We start from the raw sequence: 21,510 nt of genomic DNA, 5'->3' as shown, positions 1-21,510 counted from the left end.
AAGAAGGTTGCTGCTTAGTTATGAGGAGCAGACGTCTCCATAAGTGATTTTAGTGCTTTTCTAGATATGAGAAGATGCTAGAAATTGGGCTCATAAAATCTTCTCCTGAAAATATCTAACTGTCTGAAGACCTGTTCTGCCACTTTTTCCCAGAGCACAGAGAGCCTCATTCCTGAGGCTCATTTCCACCCTGAACTCCTTTTAGGGAGTGTTGAAAGTCAGTGGCTGCAGTGTCTAGTGACTTCCTTCTTATGGAAGTACCTGGCAAGTGACAATTTTTAGTTGGCAGAGATCCCAGGGTCCAGTGGTGAATCTGACTCCTCCACCTGAGTCACAGCTCCTAGCAAACCAGAGATGGACAGTAAAGTGGCCAAAACAGACTTTTATTCAATAACTCCTGCAACAGGGGCCAGTATAGATTTGGGCTCAATTCCAAATACGTTTTCAAGTCCTCGGTTTTCTGTTTTTTTACTGGAGTATAGATGGTTTACGGCATTGTGTGGGTTTCTGCTCTTCAGCACCCTGAAATCCTGAGTTTTCTTAAGTGGGGATTTATAGCAGGAGTTGGAGGTGGGGACGGAAAATAGTTGAGAGGGTAGGGAATTCCTGCTGAACTGACCAAACAGGATTCTTGGAGAAGGAGGGTGGGGGTGATCTGATATCACTGGTGGGGGGAGGGGTGGAGGAGGAGAAATCTGATCAGATACTGAGGGTGGGTGGAGGTGCTCAATGAACTGACGTAGCAGGATTCTTACTAAAATGGAGTGACAGAAACCCACATGTGGAGGCCTGGTTGGGAAAAGATCTCACAAGAGCCTGCCCAAACTGTGGTCAAGGAGAACGTCTTTGTCGGTGGCCGCCCTCAGACCAGCGGAAGGAGGTCCAGTGCCCTCCTCAAGCCTTAGCATAACAGACCTCACTAACTTGAGGAGAGAAAGACCACCCAGACTGGGTTAAGCAGAGTCCTTCCTCAAAAACCATGGCCCCGTTCTCCCTCGCCACCTCCAGAGGTATCTAATACACCGTTGCAGCTCCACCCCCCCACTCGGGGGCCACTTCCAGGACTGACACAGACGTGCTCGGGCTCCATCCTGACCCCACCTGGCCCTATACGTCAAGGCTGTCGGTCCACGTGTCTGCCTCCCCCACCGCCCCGCCCCAGGCTGTGGGCTTCCTGTGGGCAAGAGCTGTGTCTGATCAGCGGTGTCTATCGTGAAGCCCAGTCTTGCCCATAGGAGACCACCAGGACAGGTTCACTGAATGAACGAACCAATCAATGGATGACCACGTCCAAGGCTTTCAACCTTTCGGCCAAAGAGTCCCTTTTCTGCTTGCAGTAGCTCATGTGAAGGGGCAGTAGGTACCGCAGGAAAAGCAGGGTTGCTCATGGAAGGATGAGTAGGAGGCCTCCAACCCCTGTCTGCTCAGCGTCCCCTTCCCCAGAGGTCACCCCTGGGTGTCCCAGGAAAATCCGCAGCTTTGGGGAGCCTCTGAAACAGCTGCTCTAGTTTCTCAGCACTTGGGGAAACTGATGCCCCTTACAGGCAAGGGGTCAAGCCAGGACCATGGAGCTGGCACCCTGCTGGACTCTTAGTCACTTGTCCCACTGGCCCCAGCGGCCCGAGTCCTCGTTAAGAAGGTGCAAGGAGGTGACATGAAAAGTCAGAGGCTGAGGATTCAGAGCCCAGCACCATCACTTTCGGCCTGGGTGACTTTGGGCAAGTTACCCGCCCTCTCTTGGCCTCTGTTCCCCAACAGAAAAAAAGATGGGATGGATGGAGAGCATCATGGAGTGGACGCCGGGCAAGCTCTCAGCCCACTGGCTGCTCGCGCTGTCTGATCACTGGACCGCAGCCCTACTTTCCAACCCTCCCGACACTTGCGCCTCTGCTGGAGGGGGGCTGCTTCTGTTAGGCCAGGGGCAGGAAGGGGGCAGGACATGCCCACCGCTGGGCACCAGGGAACCCATTTTCCCCAGAGCCGGAGACCCGGCAGGGAGCCGCTGTGCTTTCCCCCGATGCCTGGCCAGTGGGTGCCCTGCCAGGGAGGATCCAGCAGCAAGGAGTTGAGGAAGGAGGCCTTTATTAGTTTGAGGAGGGGGTGTCGGGTCCTGTGAACAGTCTCTTGGGGTCGCAGCACCTGGGAGAGTCTGGGGTGAGGTTGGGGGGCAGGCAGAACCCCTTAGCAGCAGATTCGCCTCCCAACACCTGGACTTTCAGGAGGGTGAGGGTGTGTTTGTGTGTGGAGGGGCACAGCCAGGGCTCCCATGGGCAAGGGGCCCTGGCCTCTGCGGTCCCCACCTCTTGGGGGGGGCTCCCCATCCTGACTCCATCCCTGCCTGGTGTTGGGGGGGTGTGGCAGGGGCAGAGATTCAGCTCAGAGAAGTCGGGGGTCAGCCCAGAACGAGGAGGAGAAGGTGGGTTCCTGGGAGGACCTTGGCGACTGCGTAGGTGGGGTCAGGGCAGGCGGGGGACCACAGCCGTCACCCCGTGTGGCCAGCAGGACAGCAGGGGGTGAGCGGTGGTCCCACACTAAGTGAGTGCTGACCCCAGCCCCCGGGGCAGGCGTCCTAGAAGCTGCGGTTCGGTGTGGCTTCGTCCAGTCCTGTCGTGGTTTTTTGTAGACATTCTCGCCACTCCCACAGCCCTCCCCTGGGGACTGTAAGTCCTCGGGGCGCCCTGGGGAGGGCCGAGATTCCTGGTGGATGTTCTGAGCATCCCTGGGGTTACAGCACTGCACCACTGGGTCCTTTGGGGTTGACACCAGACAAAGACAGAAGGCGGGATGTGGTGGGGCACCCTGGTCGCCCGGAGGCCGCTGACACCTGAGGTCAGCAGGGCAGGCAAGGAAGGCGTACCTGGGGAGACAGGAGGGCTGGGGCAGCGTCAGGGGGCGGCCTGCCGGGCCTGACCCTCCTCCCCCCGGCCCGCGGTCCCCTGGGCGCCAGCGGGAACCTGGGCCCGAGGGTGTCCCCCGTCCCCGAGGCTCCTCCACCCCCTTCTCCTGCCAAGACCACTGTGGTCTGGAGTCTGGTCTCCGCCCTGTCTCCCCGCTCCCCCCTCCCTTCCCTGTCCTCATCCTGTTCCCAGTCTACCCCTTCTTGAATCTTCCCCACGGCCCCGGTCCCTCCTGCCTCGTCTCCTCTTCCCCGAGCTGGGTTCCGGCTCTCCGCGCCCCCCGCATCGGGGGATTCGGAGTTGAGGCTGCGGCCTTGTCCCTCCTTGTCCAGGGAGAGAGGCTTCTGGCCCATTCCGCCCTGCCTGCCTGCTGCGTGGGGGCAGGCGCGGGGGACGCCTGGCCGTCTGGGCCGGGACCCCCGGGCCTGTGTGTTGTCAGGGACCCGGGGTACTGGGGTCGGGGCCTCCTCAGAGCTGGTCAGGGCTGCGGGGCTGTGGCCAGGCTGCTCCCCTGACCTGAGTGGGTCGGCGGGAGAGGCAGGACGGCCTGCCCGGGGGAGCACATTTGTGTGTGCCCCCATCTGGGTCCCTGTGGAGCTGGGGCGGGGCGGGGTGCATGTGGGTTCTGTCAGGGCCCAGGAGCCTGCTCGGAGGCTCTTTGGGTCACTGAGGCTGGATTTTGGGGCTGGGACACAAGCCCTCTGACCATCCGATCTGGGCCGGGACACGTGTGCCAACTCGATGGGGGCCAGGATGCTCTCTAACGGGGCTCTGGAGACCCCCAAAGCATGGATCACCCCAACTCGTCCCGCAGTAGCAGCCGAGGGGCCCCCAGAACCCAGACCTGTGACCAGCACTCTGTCTGCCTGGGAGCCCGCTCCTAGGACACAGTGAGCTCTGGGCCTGTGCTGGCTGCCGCAGGCCTGGGTCTTGAAGACCCTGGGATCCACCCTTTCGTGCCTGGCTCAGTCAGCGAGAGGCCCCTCTTGGAGGCCCCCAATCTCTTCCACGCTTGGGAGAGACCCCAACAAGGCATGTGCCCCCTGCCATGTCCAGGACAAAGCCACATCCAGGGCTGGGCTGGAGGAGCCTGGTGGCCAGGGCCAGGACCCAGACCTTTCCTATTCCTCTGGGGCCAGTCTCGCTGGAGGGCTCCCGGGGGGAGGTGGCCAGACGCACCCCGGGGCTCCCGATCCACCCCCACGTCTGCCTGCTCCATCCACCTGGCCCCCAGAGCCAGAGCCTCCTCCCGGCCCCTCCGCCAGCCCCCGGGGGACCTAGGGAGGTGCGGGGGGCGGCTCGTAGACGCTGCAGCTGGGCGTGGGGCCCTGGCAGTAGATGTTGAGGTAGTTGCGGTGCTCCTCCCTGTATATCTGCTTCTGGAAGCACAGAGCCACGCTCCTGTCACACTCGCATGTCTGCTTGTCACACTCGGTCTGGTTGAGCTCGCCTGTGGAGAGTGGAGCATGCGGACCCCGAGGTCACAGGGGGCCTCCGAAAGTGGTCCCGGGCCTGCTGCACCATCGTCCGGGGGGCCCACCCCGGGCCTGCAGGCACAGGAGGTCAGGGCCGGGGCCCAGCCTCTTGCATCCCCAGCCCTCCAGGGGCCCCTGACATGTGGGAAACAGAGAACCATGGAAGCCCAACTGGACAGTGTTGAGTTGGGGAAACTGAGGCTCAGGATGGGGTGTGGTTTGCCTAAGTCACCCAGCAAACCCGGGGCTGAGCTGGGGTAGAAACTCAGGTGTCAGGAACTAATCCCCCCCATCTCCACCCCGCCTTCTCCCCACTTTCTGCCATCACAGGCTTCCTTGCTTCAAGCCCAGAATCCCAACACCCCCACTCTGGAGGGCGCTGTGGTAAGGATGGAGGGAGCAAAACACTTATGCAGAGCTTAGCTCAGTGCCTCCCACGGAGCAAACGTTATTATTATTGGCCTTCAGAAATCATCTACCCTTGAGTTCTCAGCTCAGGTGAGCTTTAGGATACTCTGCTTGTCACTGATCTGCCGCTAAGTTGTGTCTGACTCTTTGTGACCCTGCAGACGGCAGCACGCCAGGCTTCCTTGTCCTTCACTATCTCCAGGAGCTTGCTCAAATTCATGTCTGTTGAGTTAGTGATGCCAGTCAGCCATCTCATCCTCTGTCGCCTTCTTCTCCTCTTGCCCTTAATCTTTCCCAGCATCAGGGTTTTTCTAATGGGTTAGCTCTTCACATCAGGTAGCCAAAGTATTGGAGCTTCAGCCACAGCATCAGTCCTTCCAATGAATATTCAGGACTTATTTTCTTTAGGATGGACTGGTCGGATCTCCTTGCAGTCCAAGGGACTCTCAAGAGTCTTCTCCAGCACCACAATTCGAGAACATCAGTTCTTCGGCACTCAGCCTTTTTTATGGTCCAACTCTCACGTCCATACATGACTACTGGAAATACCAAAGCTTTGACTATATGGACCTTTTGTCAACAAAGTGATGTCTCTGCTTTTTAATATGCTGTCTAGGTTTATCATAGCTTTCCTTCCAAAGAGCAAGTGTCTTTTAATTTCATGGCTGCAGTCACTGTCTGCAGTGATTTTGGAGCGGACAAGAAAATGAAATCTGTTTGGAGGGCTCTTAAAACAAAGGCTGCCCCACCCCACCCCTGGAGATTCAGATTCAGTGAGTCTGGGGAACCTGATAACTGCGTTTCTAACACGTGATGCTGATGCTGCAGATTCAGGGAACCCTCTTCAAGAACCACCCACTAGCCCAGTGGTTTGCAAACTTGCAAACTTTCCATCAGCAGAATCCTTTCTCTGATGTGAAACACTTTATCAAAGATGAATATCTCAAGTGGCTAAAAGAGAAGCCATTTGAGCTATAAAATACAGCAAAAGGCCAGCTGGACCACTCAGGGGTACCTCCCCATCAACGCTCACAGCAGCTGACCTGCTGGTCCCAGAAGTCTCCAGAACCCAGTGTGAAAACCACAGCTCAGGTTGGTCCACAGTCTTGGGGGTTGAGGAGGGAGATCTGACCTGCTTAATGGACTCCTCTCTCAAGCAGCGCCTCCACTCTCCATCTGAACAGCAGCATCTGAGGAACTCTCAGCCCTGGGCTGCCAAGGGGCCCCAGAAGTGCTTGGGTCCCCACCAGACTCTTTCCCAGAGAACAGGAGTCTTGAGTTTGTTTTTGTTTTTTTTTCAAAACTGACGTTGCTCGTGAGCTCTTAGTGAGGCGTGACACACAGCCTGGTTAGTGTAAGGGGACAGAGGGAGCCTGGGCCGCCCAGGGGACGCCTGCTGACCCCGGCAGGACCACTGAGGGGAGCTGCCACAGGCGGGGATGCTGCGCCCCTCGGGGAGGGAATGACCGTGGAGAGTCCATGGTAGAGCGAGGGAACCTGCCAGGCCTGGCTCCAGCATCTCAAATCCCTAGAAACACTGGGTGTTCCTAGCAGGGGGCCACCTCATTTACTGGGGTCCCAGTGAGAGAACTAGAAGGGAGGGGGTCTGCTCACATCCAAAGCCCTCAATGTACCCATGGGGAGACTGGAGCCAGGTGGGGAAGGACCCTGCCCAGGGCCACACAGGGAGGAGATGCTGGCCGAATCTGGGTGTCAACACAGGACTCCAGACTCCCAGGCCAGCCTGCTACAGAGTCCCAGAATCACCCGAGGATCTAGTTAAAAACAGAGAGAACTGGGCCCGCTCCAAACTCAGCCCACTGGGTCAAGGTCACTCTCTAAGTTCTCCAGAGCTGAAGTGGGGCCTGAAGAATCAGGGTGTCTATTCAGGCGGGGGCCTCAGAGCGCTTCAGGGCTATATGCCAGAGCCTGTTAGATTCAGCAAGCAAGCAAACAAAAGCAAGGTGCCTGGTGAAATCTGAATTTCAGACAATAAACAGTTTTAGTATACCACCACCAGTGAAGTTACTCAGTCGTGTCCGACTCTTTGCGATCCCATGGACTGTAGCCTACCAGGCTCCTCCATCCATGGTATTTTCCAGGCAAGAGTGCTGGAGTGGGTAGCCATTTCCTTCTCCAGGGGATCTTCCCAACACAGGGATCGAACCCAGGTCTCCCACATTGCAGACAGACGCTTTACCATCTGAGCTACCAGGGAAATTTTAGTATAAGTGTATCCCAAATATTGTGTGGGATATACTTACACTAATTCTTTATTTTATATTAATACTAATTAATGTTCTGCTAAGATTTAGTATAAGTATGTCCCATGCAATATTTGGGCTTCCCAGGCGACGCTAGTAGCAAAGAACCCACCTGCCAATGCAGGAGAAATGAGAGAGTTGGGTTCGATCCCTGGCTTGGGAAGATCCCCTGGAGGAGGGCATGGTAACCCACTCCAGCATTCTTGCCTGGAGAGTCCCATGGACAGAGGACTCTGGCAGGCTATAGTCCATCAAGTCAAATAGAGTTGGACACTGCTGAAGCAACTTAGCGTGCACACACACACAGGCACACACACACACACCCATGCACACGCATGCACACACACACATGCACACACGCACACACACACACAATATTTAGGATATTTGTTGTTCAGTCGCTCAGTTGTGTCTGACTCTTTGTGACGCTGCAGCACACCAGGCTTCCTGTCCTTCACCACCTCCTGCATTTTGCTCAAACTCATGTCCATTGAGTCGGTGTAAACTTACATGAAAACACTTTTCATTGTTTATCTGAAATTCAGAGTTACTGGGACATCCTATATTTCATCTGGCAGCCCTGCCCACAGCCCCCGGCACAGGCTAGGGCGATGGCTGGCAGTTCCTGCTTTTCCTGGGGGAGGGGGGTGATGGTGGGGGACACTCACTGCAGACAATGTTAGTGTTGTTCTCAATGGTGTAGTCATAGTGGTCCACGTAGGTGTGGCAGCCCAGGTCAAAGAGCTTCTGGTAGCAGCAGTCGTGGGCATGGCAGCACCTAGGGGCAGGGAGGGGAGGGTAGGCAGATGTGGCCAGGCTTGGCCCCTCTCCCGCCGGCAGTGAGCCCTGACCTGATCAACTGTTCCAATCCCTCACAAGTAAGACCTTCAGACCGTGGCCCAGAGAGGGCAGTTACTTGCCTGAAGTCACACAGCCAGAAGGAGTCAGGCCAGCGCTCCGGAATCTTGTCCATGACCCCCTCTCTCTGTCCTCTCCCCAGAGCTCCAGCTCTCCCTACCCGGAGCCCTGGCTGCAGCTGTCAGAGGGGTCCGGGTGGGAGAGAGGGGCCTGGGTGAAGTCCACGGCGGAGGAGACTGGCTAAATGAAGGGGCTACTCCTGACTGTGCAAGATGGCCAGGGAGGGACCAAGGTCTGGAGGGGTAAGAGGGGCTTGGGGGTGGGGGACAGGGAGCCACTGCTGATGTGGCCGTCCCATCCCCTCTCGTGAAAGGCAGGCAATATGCATTAGTCAATATGCAATATTAGTCAATATGCATTTATGAAGCCCCCAGGGATACCAGACTCAGTGCTGGCTGCTTTGGATGGGGGAAAGGAGCAGAGAACAAGCCACGGCTTCCAGGAACTTCCAGTCTGATGGGGGAGGCACGGTCCTGCCCTACAGAGCCTCCTGTCTGAGGAAGCAGGGGTCTCAGCCCTTGCTTTGTCCAGCTTTGTGATTACTGATCTTATGTGTGTTTGAAAGAACGTGAAAAGAAAAGTGAAAGTGAAATCACTCAGTCGTGTCCGACTCTTTGCAACCCCATGGACTGTAGCCCACCAGGCTCCTCTGTCCATGGAATTTTCCAGCAAGAGTACTGGAGTGGGTTGCCATTTCCTTCTCCAGGGGATCTTCCTGACCCAGGGATGGAACCCGGGTCTCCTGCATTGCAGGCAGATGCTTTACCGTCTGAGGCACCAGGGAAGCCCATGTGTGTTTGGGGACGGGACAAAGGTTCTGAGAATGGAAATTCTAGACCCTGATGCTGGGAAAGATTGAAGGCAGGAGGAGAAGGGGACGACAGAGGATGAGATGGTTGGATGGCATCACCCACTCAATGGACATGAGTTTGGGTAAACTCTGGGAGTTGGTGATGGACAGGGAGGCCTGGCGTGCTGTGGTTCAAGGGGTTGGAAAGAGTCGGACATGACTGAGCGACTGAACTGAACTGAACTTAATGCCTCCAAGCCCAAGACCTTGGAAATGGACGACAGGAAGCGTCCCAGATGGTTGAGGAGAACATAGGTCAAATGTCAGGCTTCTGGTTACAAACTCATTGAACAAGCCTCCTTGGGGGAAGGGCCTTCTCCCACCACTTGGAGATTGGACGGTCTGACCTGGGCTGTCCCAGCCCAGGTCTGAGAGTAACCCAGCCTCTCAGGACCTACCAGTCCACCTCATCCATGGGCAGGCCGCGGCCCCCCAGCCCGCAGTAGCAGCCGTAGCCCACGAAGGACAAGATGGCGTTCCTCCCGGTGACCGTTTCCACCATGGACTTGAGGTTGAGCAGGCTGCTGCGCGCCGCAGGCAGGACTGGGAGAGAGAACCGAGGGGTATGGTGAGCTCCCGGCCCCGTTCGTGGCCGTTCCCGCCTGCCTGGCTGTCCTCCCAACTCCCCAGGGCTGAGGCCAGGGGACGGGAGACAGGGGGCAGGGGAGGAGGGCAGAGGAGAAGGAGGGAGCACTCCACAGGGCGCCCCGTGTGGTGCACTGCCCACGTCCTCACCCTGAGCCCCACATCCCCCAGAATAAAGTGATAGTGGGCCCTGCCCGACGCCCTTCCATGCCTGAATCCATCAAGTGCTCACTGCTGCCCTGTTTTAAAAAAAAAAACCATTTTACAGATGAGGCGATCGAGGGCCAGAGCATTTAGCAACTGGCACAAGGAGACATTGTTGAAAATCAGTGGAGGCAGAATTTGGACCCAGACAGGGAGAGCCCAGTGCCTGACACACCCTAAGGGGCTTCCCAAATGCCACGTGCTCTCCTGAACACGGTTCTGGGCCCTGCTGGTTTGGCCTGGCTCCTGGGCTCCCAGCAGGGCCTGGGGCCAGAGCATCTCAGGGTTAATCCGGAGACAACTGGGTGTTCTGGACTTGCAGTGAACACACTCACACATGCACAAACACACACACACACACACACGTGCCCATGTATACATTTCTTCCCCTTTATCCTTGTCTCACAGGTAGTACAACAACCCTTCCGATACCAGCAGAATCATGGAGTCGGCTTCCTGGCGTTCTTCAGGCAGCTCACCCCAGGGCCGTCTGCTGCCCTCCTGTTTCCCTGCCTCCCAGGCTCCCGGGTGTGGTGGCTCATGGCAAAGTCAACATCGAGCCTGGTGTTTGGGTTCTTACCTGGGTGAAGCTGTCCACACCCTCCCAACACACACAGGCAAGAGGGCCGGTCTTACCCCATTTTATGGATGAGCAGCTGAGGCTCAGAGAGGTGGTTTGCCCCTTGCAGCCTGGACATCTGTGGCAGAGCCCAGACCTGAACCCAGGTCCGTGACCCCCGGGAGCTGGGATGCCAGCTCACCACCCCTCACCCCTGCTGCTCCCCTGGGAGGCTCCTCCAGCTGTGCCCGGGTCAAGGCGCCTAGTTCAGCACCTTTCCCCCTGCTCTCAAGTCATGCTTCCCACCCCGCTCCATGGCCTGATAGAGGAAATGCACTGGGAGAGAGAGGAAGCCAAGAATTTCAGAAACAGAGCCCAGATGGAATCCCAAAGGCTGAAATGACTTGCTTCTGGAGACTTGGCTGTCCAACATCGCTAGTGATGATGGGGGAGCTCACCACCTCGACCTGCCTCGGTGAGAAGGGCACAAACTTTGGAGTCAGACAGATGCAGGCCCAGAACTAAGGCTCCCTAGGCCTCGGTCTTCCCATCTGTAAAATGGGAATAACAACCCCAGCCTCCAGGGAAGTGCAAGCACCCAGCTCGCACCAGACGCTTGCTCTTCCCAAGGCGTCTCAGAGAGCTGATTTAGGGAATCCTGCTCCACCTGCCTCTTCCAGTCAATCTTTGGGATTTTTGTCGTTACAGAGAATAAGTAGCAAATGAAAGAGGAAACAAAGGTGCGGGGAGAAATGGCCGACGACCTTAAGAGGGTGGTTTAGAGCTTGTAAATGGCTGTTTGGGCCTGGGGCAGGGAGGAAGGGGTCCCTGCGACCTGGGGGCCTGGCTCTGATTTGGCCACGATGGAAGAGAGAGGGGGGCTGGAAGGGTCCCCAGGAACATCAGCTTCCCCCAGTCCTTTCTGTTCTTCAGGGTTCTTGTCACCAGAATCAAATGTGTCCCCAGAAGTCTGGGGGTCAGACAGACCCCCATCTGCAAGCAGACTTCTCCATTAGTGCTGCGGGGCCAGGGGCAGGGTTCATAAGTAAGGCAGACCCTCCCCTCCAGGGCCCGGGACCCATTGCCCGCTGTGAGGTCCTGGCCTCCTGCCCCTAATCCTATAGGTGTTAGCCCCGGTGGGGGGCAGCTTCCATCCCCGGGACCCCTCAACCATCAGTTCTCACCGAAAACTCACCCATCCACATGCAGGACAGACACACGTCATACCCTTACACGCAGGCAGATGTAAACATACACTCACCCGCCGCACACTCTCCTCCATATATCACACAGTTACACGCACACTCACCCACAAATACCTCCTACCCGCACGTGGTCTCACAAACAGACCCACACTCACCTCCCACACCTATACACACACATACACACTCCCACTCTCACACACATGCAACACCCAGGGCGGCCACGTCCGCACTCCACTCAGAGCAGGAGAAACAAAACCTGTGTTCACTCAGCCTGCAGCCTCTGTGCCCGGCCCCTGGGCTGGGCTGGACTCAAGGGGTTATTTTCTAAATAACAGGCCACTGTGCCTGAATTCAACCAACCATTTCTCATGTCTGGCCACATTTAACTTCATTTTGGTTCTGGTATTGTCTTTCTTTGTCTCAAACCTGGCTGGGTTCCGGGGGTGCTGACCAGCTGGACAGCCAGCCAGTGGAATACTCAGCCTCTCTTCTGCCCACACAGGGCACCTGCCGCCAGGACGCCTGCCCGTGAGTCAGCAGCCTCGGTGGTCCAGGGCAGCGGTGGGGGGGTCCCTCCAGAAAGAAGAAGGAAGAGGCCCCCGGACCACCTCCATCATCTTCCGGTACGTCTCACACCCAGATACTGCTCCACAACACGTGTGTGCAGATGTGTGCGCCCTACATGCACCTACACACTCCAGAGACACACACGCTGCCATGAACACGTGCTTACCCCTCTTCCAGACGTGTGTTACGCAACACAGACATCACCATGTGCCAGACACACCCCCTACACATAGACCTGCGGATACCTGCCTGCAAGCTCACTAGCTCCTGTCTGCACGTACACGCGTGTGTACACAAACACGTTTTCCTGTGTACACAAGCGCCCCAGTGTCGCAGAGTGTCCTGACGCACAGACACCACCAGCACTTTATGATGCTTGCTCATTTGTGCGCCCTGCGCCCTGGAGGCTCGTAAATAGTTAATGCTGACCGCCCTGGGCGTGTTTACAGGTGGCTGGAGGAGTAAACAGCCCCACAGTGAGAACGAAGCCCGGCGGAGCCAGGGAGCAGAGACCCAGCGGCGGGTCTCAGAGCCTGTGGCCAGTGGCTGAGTCACAGGAGAAAGGCTGGAGTCGGGGTTGGAAGGAGGGGTTTCCCGGCACCTTCACTCACCGCTGCCGGCCAGGATGGTGATGATGATGAAACTCTTCATCCCCAGGCGAGATCTGAGAGGGGGAGAAAGCCCAGTCCTCAGTCTGTCCCTCCCGCAGTATGTGGTTCCTGGCCTGTGGCTCCCTCCTGGGCCTCGTTACATCCTCGGTCAACACCACCCCTCGATGCCCGGGTTCCTGCCGCCCTTGCCCTGTGATTAGCTCCTGTAGGAAGATCTGAGCACCTCCCGCCTGCCTGCACCTCCGGGAGGAGCAGCAATGCAGAGCCGAGAGGCACAAGAAGCCTCCTTCCCTTCCACCCCGAGCCAGGCTTCCAAGACAGGAGAGCTCCCTCTCTCGTGGGGTTGGATCTGGTCACACGTCAGAACCAGCCCCTTTCATTCGCACGCCAGTCACGTGACCCCACCTGGTGGCTGGCTTTTGTACCCGGAGCCGAGAGACCAGAGTCCCTGGGTTCTAGCTGCAACTCTACATCCAAAATGCTGTGTGACCATCAATAGATCCCTTACCCTCTCTGGGCCTCAAGTGCCTACGAGGACTGATGGATCCCAAGGGCTCTGGTAGTGCAGAAAATGCAATATCTCAGCCATCATCAGAGGCTCAGACTTTCTGAAGAAGTGGGTTCTAGGAGCCAGCTCTCCACCCACCTCCCTGCTCATCTCCACCGAGGGCTCCATCCCAGGGAGGCAGGCACCTACCTGGAGGTTCTTGAAGAGGTCCTGAGCCTTGGGCCCCTCCTCCCAGGGGGGTGTCTAACCAGCCCCTTCTTCCTGTACCCTTTGGGGTTGGCCGGAGCCCCATCTGGCATCTTCTGGGTCCTGGGGGGCCAGCGACATAGGGCAGGCAAGGTCCACAATCTGCTCCAAAGGCTGCGGGGAGCAGGCCCCAGCGTCTTGCTGCCGCGCACTGGCAAGGGAGTGCCGGGGCAATGCCCCTGGGCAGGAAGCAGGTGGCACATGGCCTAGAAAAAGGAGGCCCCGCCTCCTCCCTCCGCCCCCGCCCCGCCCACGGCTGCCAGGTCACATCTCACCCCAGGGTGCTTGGGCCTGTGGGATGTACTGGACAAGGACTTGGCCCTTCCCCAGGCATCTGCAGGGAAACGAGCCCACGTTCTCTCCTTTCCCACCGGAAAGGGATGAGGATAAGTTAAAGAAAAGCATTCAGTGATGCTTGTTAAAGCACAGCCAGGCAGACCATTTATTCAAGGGGGTCGTTGGACCGGGTGGAGGCACCGCTGACTCCCAAGAGTCCTCGTAGAGAGAAGTTGAAGGTTGTGAGCCTGGCTGGGGAGAAGTTGCCATCGAACTTTCCATCAAAGGAACTTGTGAGAATCTTGCATCCTGGGGACTGATGAGCAGGCTTCTGGGTCAACGTGCTGAGGCTTCCCCGGCAACACTCCGAGTCCATGATAACCAAGAGAGAGAAGGCTGGAAACCGCTCTGATGGAGTCTTGCTGTGGAGGAGACAGATCAGATTCAACCCCAAATAGAACAACCTAGAAAGTGGGAATTTGTAGCCAAGGTGGAGGTCAGCGGATGGGAAATTACTAAGAAACACCAGGAGTAGCGGAGATTCTAGCTTAACCCACTGGAAGGATCTGGCTGAAGGCAGGGAGGGTGGCGTCACCTAGCGACGGGGGTGAGGAGCCCCATCAGACGTCAGGATGAGGGATCCTGGCCGAACTGACTCAGCAGCGTGTGCATGCTCAGTCTCGTCAGCCGTGTCCGACTCTGCGACCCCACGGACTGCAGCCCGCCAGGCTCCTCTGTCCGTGGGGTTCTCCACACAAGGATACTGCAGTGGGTTGCCATGCCCTCCTCCAGGGCATCTTCCCAACCCAGGGATGGAACCTGCGTCTCTCATGACTCCTGCACTGGCAGGCCGATTCTTTACCACTAGAGCCGCCTGGGCGCTCCTGACTGAACAATGCCGAAACGAATATGGAAGCCCAGAAGTTGGGGCCTAAGAGGAGAAAGAGAGTTCACGGAGCTGGAACAGGGTTGGGTCACGGAGCGGCTCTGTCAGGGAGGGCCTCCGTGTGGACACGCGTGTGCCTGTAGGACCTCCCTTCTAGTCTGGAAGCGCTTTAGTCTAGAATCTGCAGAGAACCCTCCACCTACACCTGCAAGCTGCGGGTGCCCACCTCTGGCTGAGACTGGAGCGGGCCACGGCTGCAGGCAGACAGCAGGAAGCCTCCAGCGCAGGCGTGGAAGGGCGAGCCCGCGCACCGGGGACGGGGCGAGTCTGCACCCCTCACCACTGCCGTGTGGCCCGACGTCCGTCTGGTGGGGCCATCCTAGGCCTCCTCCGGGCTTGGGCAGCACCCCTCACCTCCGTCACCAGACCCAGTGGCTGCCGCCTTCCTGGGCTCCACCCTGGCTTCCCAGGGGGCGCTGTGGTCCGTAGGGCTGCAGCGAGTCAGACACAGCGGAAGGGACTCAGCGCGCACGCACGCTCCGCCCTGCTCCCCCCGCCGCCCCCCGGCCGGCTTCCGAGAAGCAGAAATGTCTCCACACATCGCCAAATGTGCCCTGGGGAACCTGGTCACCTCTGGCTGAGATCTTGGTGGCCTGGGACTCAGTGCCACTTGCCTCTTGTGGGGAGCGGGTAGGAGTGCGGGGGGTGGGGCGGCGGCTGGAGCCCTGGGAGACCCCCAGTGTGGACGGTTACACGGATAAGATGCTCTGACCCCAGCACCCCGACTTCATGACTCTGCCATCCTGACAAGCTAGCTCCGGTCCTTGGGCCTCTGTGTCCTCAGCTGCAGGGTGGGTATAACCAGGCGTCGCTGAGGAAGGATCCTGCTCACAGATAATAACAGACCACAGGTGGTGTGCGCCGTGAGGCTTAAGGCAGGTGCTCAAGCTTGTAACCTGTGTGTTACCGAGCCAAGATCTGTTCTCCAGCCTTGAGATGGATTAGGGTGGTGGGACGGGGAACAGGGAGGGAGGCGAGAAGAGTTCCACCAGAAATGAAACCTCCAAACTGCGCCCCCACCTTCTCATCATCTGATCCTTCTGACGTCCCCAGACTGGCTGGTGAGGAACAGCAGTGAGCCCCTCCCCACCCAGGACTTCCCTCCCTATCCCCGGCTTTTCCGCCTTGTACTTCTAGCTCTACCAAACCAACCGGGCTGGCTGGTCCCATTTCCCGCTTCCCAAACCCCTCCTCTTCCCCTGCCCAACTTCCTATCTATGAGTCTGGATCCTTCTCTTTCCCAGGAAGTTATCCTACAAAAGTCCCACTGCATCTAATCACCCATCCCTTCATGGATGCCGGTGACTGGTACCTGCTGATACAGTCTTGTGGGCACCTGTACGTGTTTTGGTCTGTGGGTCTTTGCACTGCACTCAGGCCAGGGATCCTGGGGAGCAGAGGGCTGTCATTTCTCCAGTAAAGGCCAAGGGTTCCCCCAAGGACAGGGGTTGCATCTGCCCTGTCAGACGGGCGCTCCCTGTGATTGGAGTGTGACGATGGGAGGGTGAAGCTGGTCTCTGCCTTCACTTGCCTGTGCAGAGCTTGGCTTCAGTTCTTGCTTCGATTTTTGCAGATGCTTCTTAATGATATCACTCAACTCCAAAGGAGGAAGATCCAAGAAGTAAGGCCCAGTCCATACTGATGACACAGCTGCCAACATACAGGCAACCGGGAGCCACTTAGATCCATGCCAAGGAGGTCATGGCTGGGGTGGAGGGCAGGCGGGGGTGCCCTGGGAGTCTTTGCATAGTCCTGGGCCATTTTCTCATCCCACACTCCCTCGGGCTGCCACCGGTTGGGCTGGTCCCTCGAGGGGAGGATGGGCACTTCCTCCCTCTCTCCTCTCCCAGCCAGGGCGCTCAATCAGAAAAGTCAAGGATAAACTTGTCGACCCAGTAATTCCACTTCTGGGACTATAAACCAAGATACAAACCTGAGTAGTTCCTAGAGGCAGAATATTGACTGTGGTATTCTTTACAATGTTACCCCCTGCCCAAATCAGAAGCATCTCAAATTAAGGACTTAGTTAAGCAAATTTTTAACCATCCATCCATAATTATGTTTTCAAAGACTTGATGATTACAAAAACCCTGGATATTATGGGTGATAATAATTTTGTTTAAAAAAAAAAGGGTGGGGTGTTGTTGAGGGGAGTTGGTGGGCACCTGTATAAAAATCATCTGGAAAGATATACAGCAAAACATTCGCAAGGGTTACTTTTAGACAGTAGAATAACTGATGGTTTTATTGTCTTTTAAAAATGTATTTTTTTTTAGTTGAAGGATAATTGCTTTACAATATTGTGTTGGTTTCTGCTGCACATCAACATGACTCACCATCGATGCACACGCGTCCTCTGCCTCTCGACCCTCCCTCCCAACTCCCACCCCACCTCACTCCTCTAGGTTTCACAAAGCACCAGTCTGACCTCCCTGTGTCATACGGCAGATTCACAGTTACATTGCAGGGTATGTGTTTATGTCATTTTTTCTGTGCTAAAATGAATGCAAGGCAGTGCATTCCACAACTAAGATAGAAAGTTCCATTTCCTTGAAAGACACAAACTCATTCAACTGGAAATAGCCCCTATGTCTATGAAACAAATGGAGCATGTAGTTTAAAACCTTTTCATAAATAAACTTCAAGTTTAGATGACTTCACAGGTGAATACAACCACATACTTAAAGGAGAAATAATACCAACTGTATTAGGCTGCAAGGAGTGCCATAACAAAGTACCATAGACTGGGTTGCTTAAACAACAGAAATTCATTTTCTCACATTTCTGGAAGCTTGGAGTCCAAGATGAACGTGTTGGCAGAGTTGATTTCATTCTGAGGCCTCTCTCCTCAGCTTGCTGTGTTCGCACATATTCTTTCCTCAGTGCACGCACATCCCTTCTGTTTCTTTCTGTGTCTGAATTCCCTCGTCTCATAAAGACCAGGCCCCTGGACTGGGAACCCCCTGATGGTCTCATTTAAACTCAGTTAAAAACCATTTATCCAAATACAATCATCTTCTGAGATATTGGGCTTCCCTTGTGGCTCAGCTGGTAAAGAATCCACCTGCAATGTGGGAGACCTGGGTTCAATCCCTGGATTGGGAAGATCCCCAGGAGAAGGGAAAGGCTACCCACTCCAGTATTCTGGCCTGGAGAACTCCATGGACTGTATAGTCCATACAGTCACAAAGAGTCGGACAAGACTGAGGGAATTTCACTTTCCACTTTTTTTCTGAGATATTAGGGGTTAGCTTCACATATAAATTTTGGGAGGACACAAATGAGCTCATCCACACAAATTCTTCCAGAGAATATAAGTGGAGGGAATGCATCCCAATTTGTACTATAAAGCCATGATTATGCTGACAGCAAACAAAGAAACAAAAAATAATGAAGACATTATAAGAAAATAAAACTGCAGACTAATATCCCTCATGAACATAGATGTAAAAAATTTTAATAAAATGTTAGCAAACAGAGTCCAACAAGATATAAAAAGGAAAATACACAATGATCAAGTGAAGTTTATGACAAGGAGGAAAGCCAGGTTTTACACCAAATCAATCAAGGTAATATATCCTGTTAAAAGAATAAAAAAGAAAAACCATATAATCATCTTAATAAATGCAAAAAAACTCATTCATTTGACAAAATCTTACACCTGTCCCTGATTTTTAAGAAAACTGTCAGAAAACTGAGATAGAAGGGATCTTCCTTAGCTTGAAAAATAGCATCTACAAAAATAACCTTGCAGCTAACAAGGTACTTAATGGGCAAAGACTAATTACTTTTCCCTCTGAGATTAGAAACAAAACAAGAATCTCCAGTATCACTACTCCTATTCAACATTTTACCTGTGGTTTCAGCCAGTTCAATAAGGCAAGAAAATAAATAAAAGGCATTCAGACTGGAAAAGAAGGAATATTGTCTCTATTTGCATAAACATCAGTTCAGTCGCTCTGTCGTGTCCAGCTCTTTGTGACCCCATGAACCACAGCACACCAGGCCTCCCTATCCATCACCAACTCCCACAGTTCACCCAAACCCATGTCCACTGAGTCGGTGATGCCATCCAACCATCTCATCATCTGCCGTCCCCTTCTCCTCCTACTGTCAATCTTTTCCAGCATCAGGGTCTTTTCAAATGAGTCAGCTCTTCACATCAGGTGGCCAAAGTATTGGAGTTTCAGCTTCAGCATCAGTCCTTCCAATGAACACCCAGGACTGATCTCCTTTAGGAATGACTGGTTGGATCTCCTTGTAGTCCAAGGGACTCTCAAGAGTCTTCTCCAACACCACAGTTCAAAAGCATCAATTCTTCTGTGCTCAGCTTTCTTTATAGTCCAATTCAAACATCCATACATGACTACTGCAAAAACCATAGCCTTGACTAGATGGACTTTTGTTGACAAAGTAGTCTCTGCTTTTCAATATGCTGTCTAGGTAGGTTATAACTTTCCTTCCTAGGAGTAAGCGTCTTTTAATTTCATGGCTGCAATCACCATCTGCAGCAATTTTGGAGCCCCCAAAAATAAAGTGAGCACTGTTTCCACTGTTTCCCCATCTATTTGCCCTGAAGTGATGGGACCAGATTCCATGATCTTAGTTTTCTGAATGCTGAACTTTAAGCCAACTTTTTTATTCTCCTCTGTCACTTTCATCAAGAGGCTCTTTAGTTCTTCTTCATTTTCTGCCATAAGGGTGATGTCACCTGCATATCTGAGGTTATTGATATTTCTCCTGGCAATTTTGATTCCAGCTTGTGCTTCCTCCAGCCCAGTGTTTCTCATGATGTACTCTGCATAGAAGTTAAACAAGCAGGGTGACAATATACAGCCTTGATGTACTCCTTTTCCTATTTGAAACCAGTCTGTTGTTCCATGTCCAGTTCGAACTGTTGCTTCCTGACCTGCATACAGGTTTCTCAAGAGGCAGGTCAAGTGGTCTAGTATTCCCATCTCTTTCAGAATTTTCCACAGTTTATTGTGATCCACACAGTCAAAGGCTTTTGCATAGTCAGTCGCATAAACATAATGTTGTTGTTTTTTTTAATCCTATAGAACCTACAAAAAAATTGCTAGAACTAATTCAGTTTAGTAGCAAGGGGGAGCAGGATACAAGATGAAAATACAAGAAAACTGTGTTCCTATTTACTAACAGTCAGTTTAGTTCAGTTGCTCAGTCGTGTCTGACTCTTTGTGACCCCATGGACTGTAGCATGTCAGGCTTCCCTGTCCATCACCAACTCCTGGAGCTTGCTCAAACTCATGTCCATCAGGTTGGTGACTCCATCCAACAGTCTCATCCTCTGCTGTCCCCTTCTCCTCCTGCCTTCAATCTTTCCCAGCATCAGGGTCTTTTCCAATGAGTTAGTTCTTCATATCAGGTAGCCAAAGTATTGGAATTTCAGCTTCAGCGTCAGTCCTTCCAATGAATATTCAGGGCTGATTTCCTTTAGGATGGACTGCTTGGATCTCCTTGCAGTCCAAGGGACTCTCAAAAGTCTTCTCCAACACCACAGTTCAAAAGCATCAATTCTTCTGCGCTCAGCTTTCTTTATAGTCCAACTCTCACATCCATACGTGACTACCGGGAAAACCATAGCCTTGACTAGACGGACCTTTGTTGGCAAAGGAATGTGCTTTTTAATATGCTGTCTACGTTGATCATAGCTTTTCTTCCAAGGAACAAGCACCTTTTAATTTCATGGCTGCAATTTCATGTTTTTTAATTTCTTTTAATTTCATGTTTACTAGCAATAAACAACCAGAAAATGAATTGAAAAATATACTTTAACAGTAACTTCCAAAAATATGAAATATTTAGGAATAGTGGAAAAGAAGAAGGAAGAAAGTGAAAGTCACTCAGTTGTGTCCAACTCTTAGCAATCCTATGGACTATAGCCCACCAGGCTCCTCTGTCCATGGGATTCTCCAGGCAAAAATACTGGAGTGGGTAGCCATTCTCTTCTCCAGGGGGTCTTCCCAACCCAGGGATCAAACCAAGGAGTCCTGCATTGCAGGCAGATTCTTTACCATCCGAGCCACTAGGGAAGCTTGTGGAAGACTTGTACATATATAACTATGAAACAATGCCCAGAGAAATCAAGAAAGATCATGTTTATGAATCAGAAAACTGCATTTTCATAAAGTGTCATTTGCTCTATAGAGTCAATGCCCTCTTAATAAAAATCCTAGTACACTTTTCTTGTAGAAACTGACAAACTGATCCTAAAATGCATATGGAAATGCAAAAGACCTAAAATATCAAATTGACTTTGAAAGCAGCAAAGTTGACAGATTTATACTACCTAATTTTAAGGCTTATAAAGTTACTTTAATCAACACAGTATAGACTGGTATAAAGACAAACAAGCAATGAAATAGAACAGATGATCCAGAATTAGACCTACACATTTATGGAGAATTTATTTTTGACAAAAGTATAAAAGCAATTCCAAGGAGGAAGAATAGATTTTCAAAAATGGTGCTGGAACAATTAACAATAGTTATGAAAAAGAGAGAGGAGGGAAATAAGGGAGGGAGGAAGGAGAAAAAAAGAAAAAAGAATTTTTTCCATACCTCTCACCATATTCAAAAATTAATCAGAATGGACCATAGTTCAACAAGGGTGCCAAGACAATCAAGAAGGAAAGAGGCTTTAGAAAAATGGCGCTGAAACACTAGATATCCACATGTAAAAGAATGAAGCTGGTTTCCTTTCCCATCCCGTACACAAAAATTAACTCAAAATGGATAATAGCTTTAACTGTCTGGATTAAAACTATAAAGCTCTTAGAAGAAAACACTGGAGTAGATCTTTGTGACCTTAGTTTAGGTAGTGGTTTCTTAGAAACTACAACAAAAGCATAAGGGACCAAAAAAAGAGACAAATTGAACTTCATCAAAATTAAAGACTTCTGTGTTGCAAACCATACCTCTAAGAAAGTAAAAAGACAGCCCATAAGATAGAACAATATATGTGTAAATTA

At 53.3% G+C, this 21,510-nt stretch overlaps 1 protein-coding gene across 2 annotated transcripts; it reads right to left on the bottom strand.

Moving 5' to 3' along the window:
- Nucleotides 1-369: 369 nt before the first annotated feature.
- On the bottom strand, nt 370-13,460 carry PLA2G2F (phospholipase A2 group IIF). Of its 2 annotated transcripts, none has more exons than XM_043445184.1 (5): nt 13,241-13,460; nt 12,544-12,596; nt 9,211-9,355; nt 7,713-7,822; nt 370-4,347 (listed from the first exon to the last, which is right to left on the bottom strand). In XM_043445184.1, the coding sequence occupies exons 1-5, from the start codon at nt 13,348-13,350 to the stop codon at nt 4,175-4,177; spliced, it is 591 nt and encodes a 196-aa protein (XP_043301119.1). In that variant the 5' UTR covers nt 13,351-13,460; the 3' UTR covers nt 370-4,174. The 2 variants fall into 2 exon arrangements, with proteins under 2 accessions (XP_043301119.1, XP_043301120.1); XM_043445185.1 differs by having other exon boundaries at nt 3,090-4,347; nt 13,319-13,451.
- Between the last annotated feature and the right edge of the window lie 8,050 nt (nt 13,461-21,510).

The sequence above is a fragment of the Cervus canadensis genome, chromosome 24 (genome assembly GCF_019320065.1).
Source record: "Cervus canadensis isolate Bull #8, Minnesota chromosome 24, ASM1932006v1, whole genome shotgun sequence".
In the NCBI taxonomy this organism is placed as follows: domain Eukaryota; kingdom Metazoa; phylum Chordata; class Mammalia; order Artiodactyla; family Cervidae; genus Cervus; species Cervus canadensis.
The sequence above is the reverse complement of the archived record's forward strand: the minus strand, read 5'-3'. Positions and strand labels throughout refer to the sequence as shown.

Bases quoted from the DNA above. Each gene is read 5' to 3' on its own strand.
- PLA2G2F (XM_043445184.1), bottom strand. From the start codon at position 13,350: ATGCCAGATGGGGCTCCGGCCAACCCCAAAGGGTACAGGAAGAAGGGG. The intron at 9,356-12,543 runs GTGAGTGAAGGT...TCTCTCTCCCAG, and splicing joins CACCATCCTGGCCGGCAGCG to TCCTGCCTGCGGCGCGCAGC. The intron at 4,348-7,712 runs GTGAGTGTCCCC...CACTCTCCACAG, and splicing joins CAACACTAACATTGTCTGCA to GCGAGCTCAACCAGACCGAG.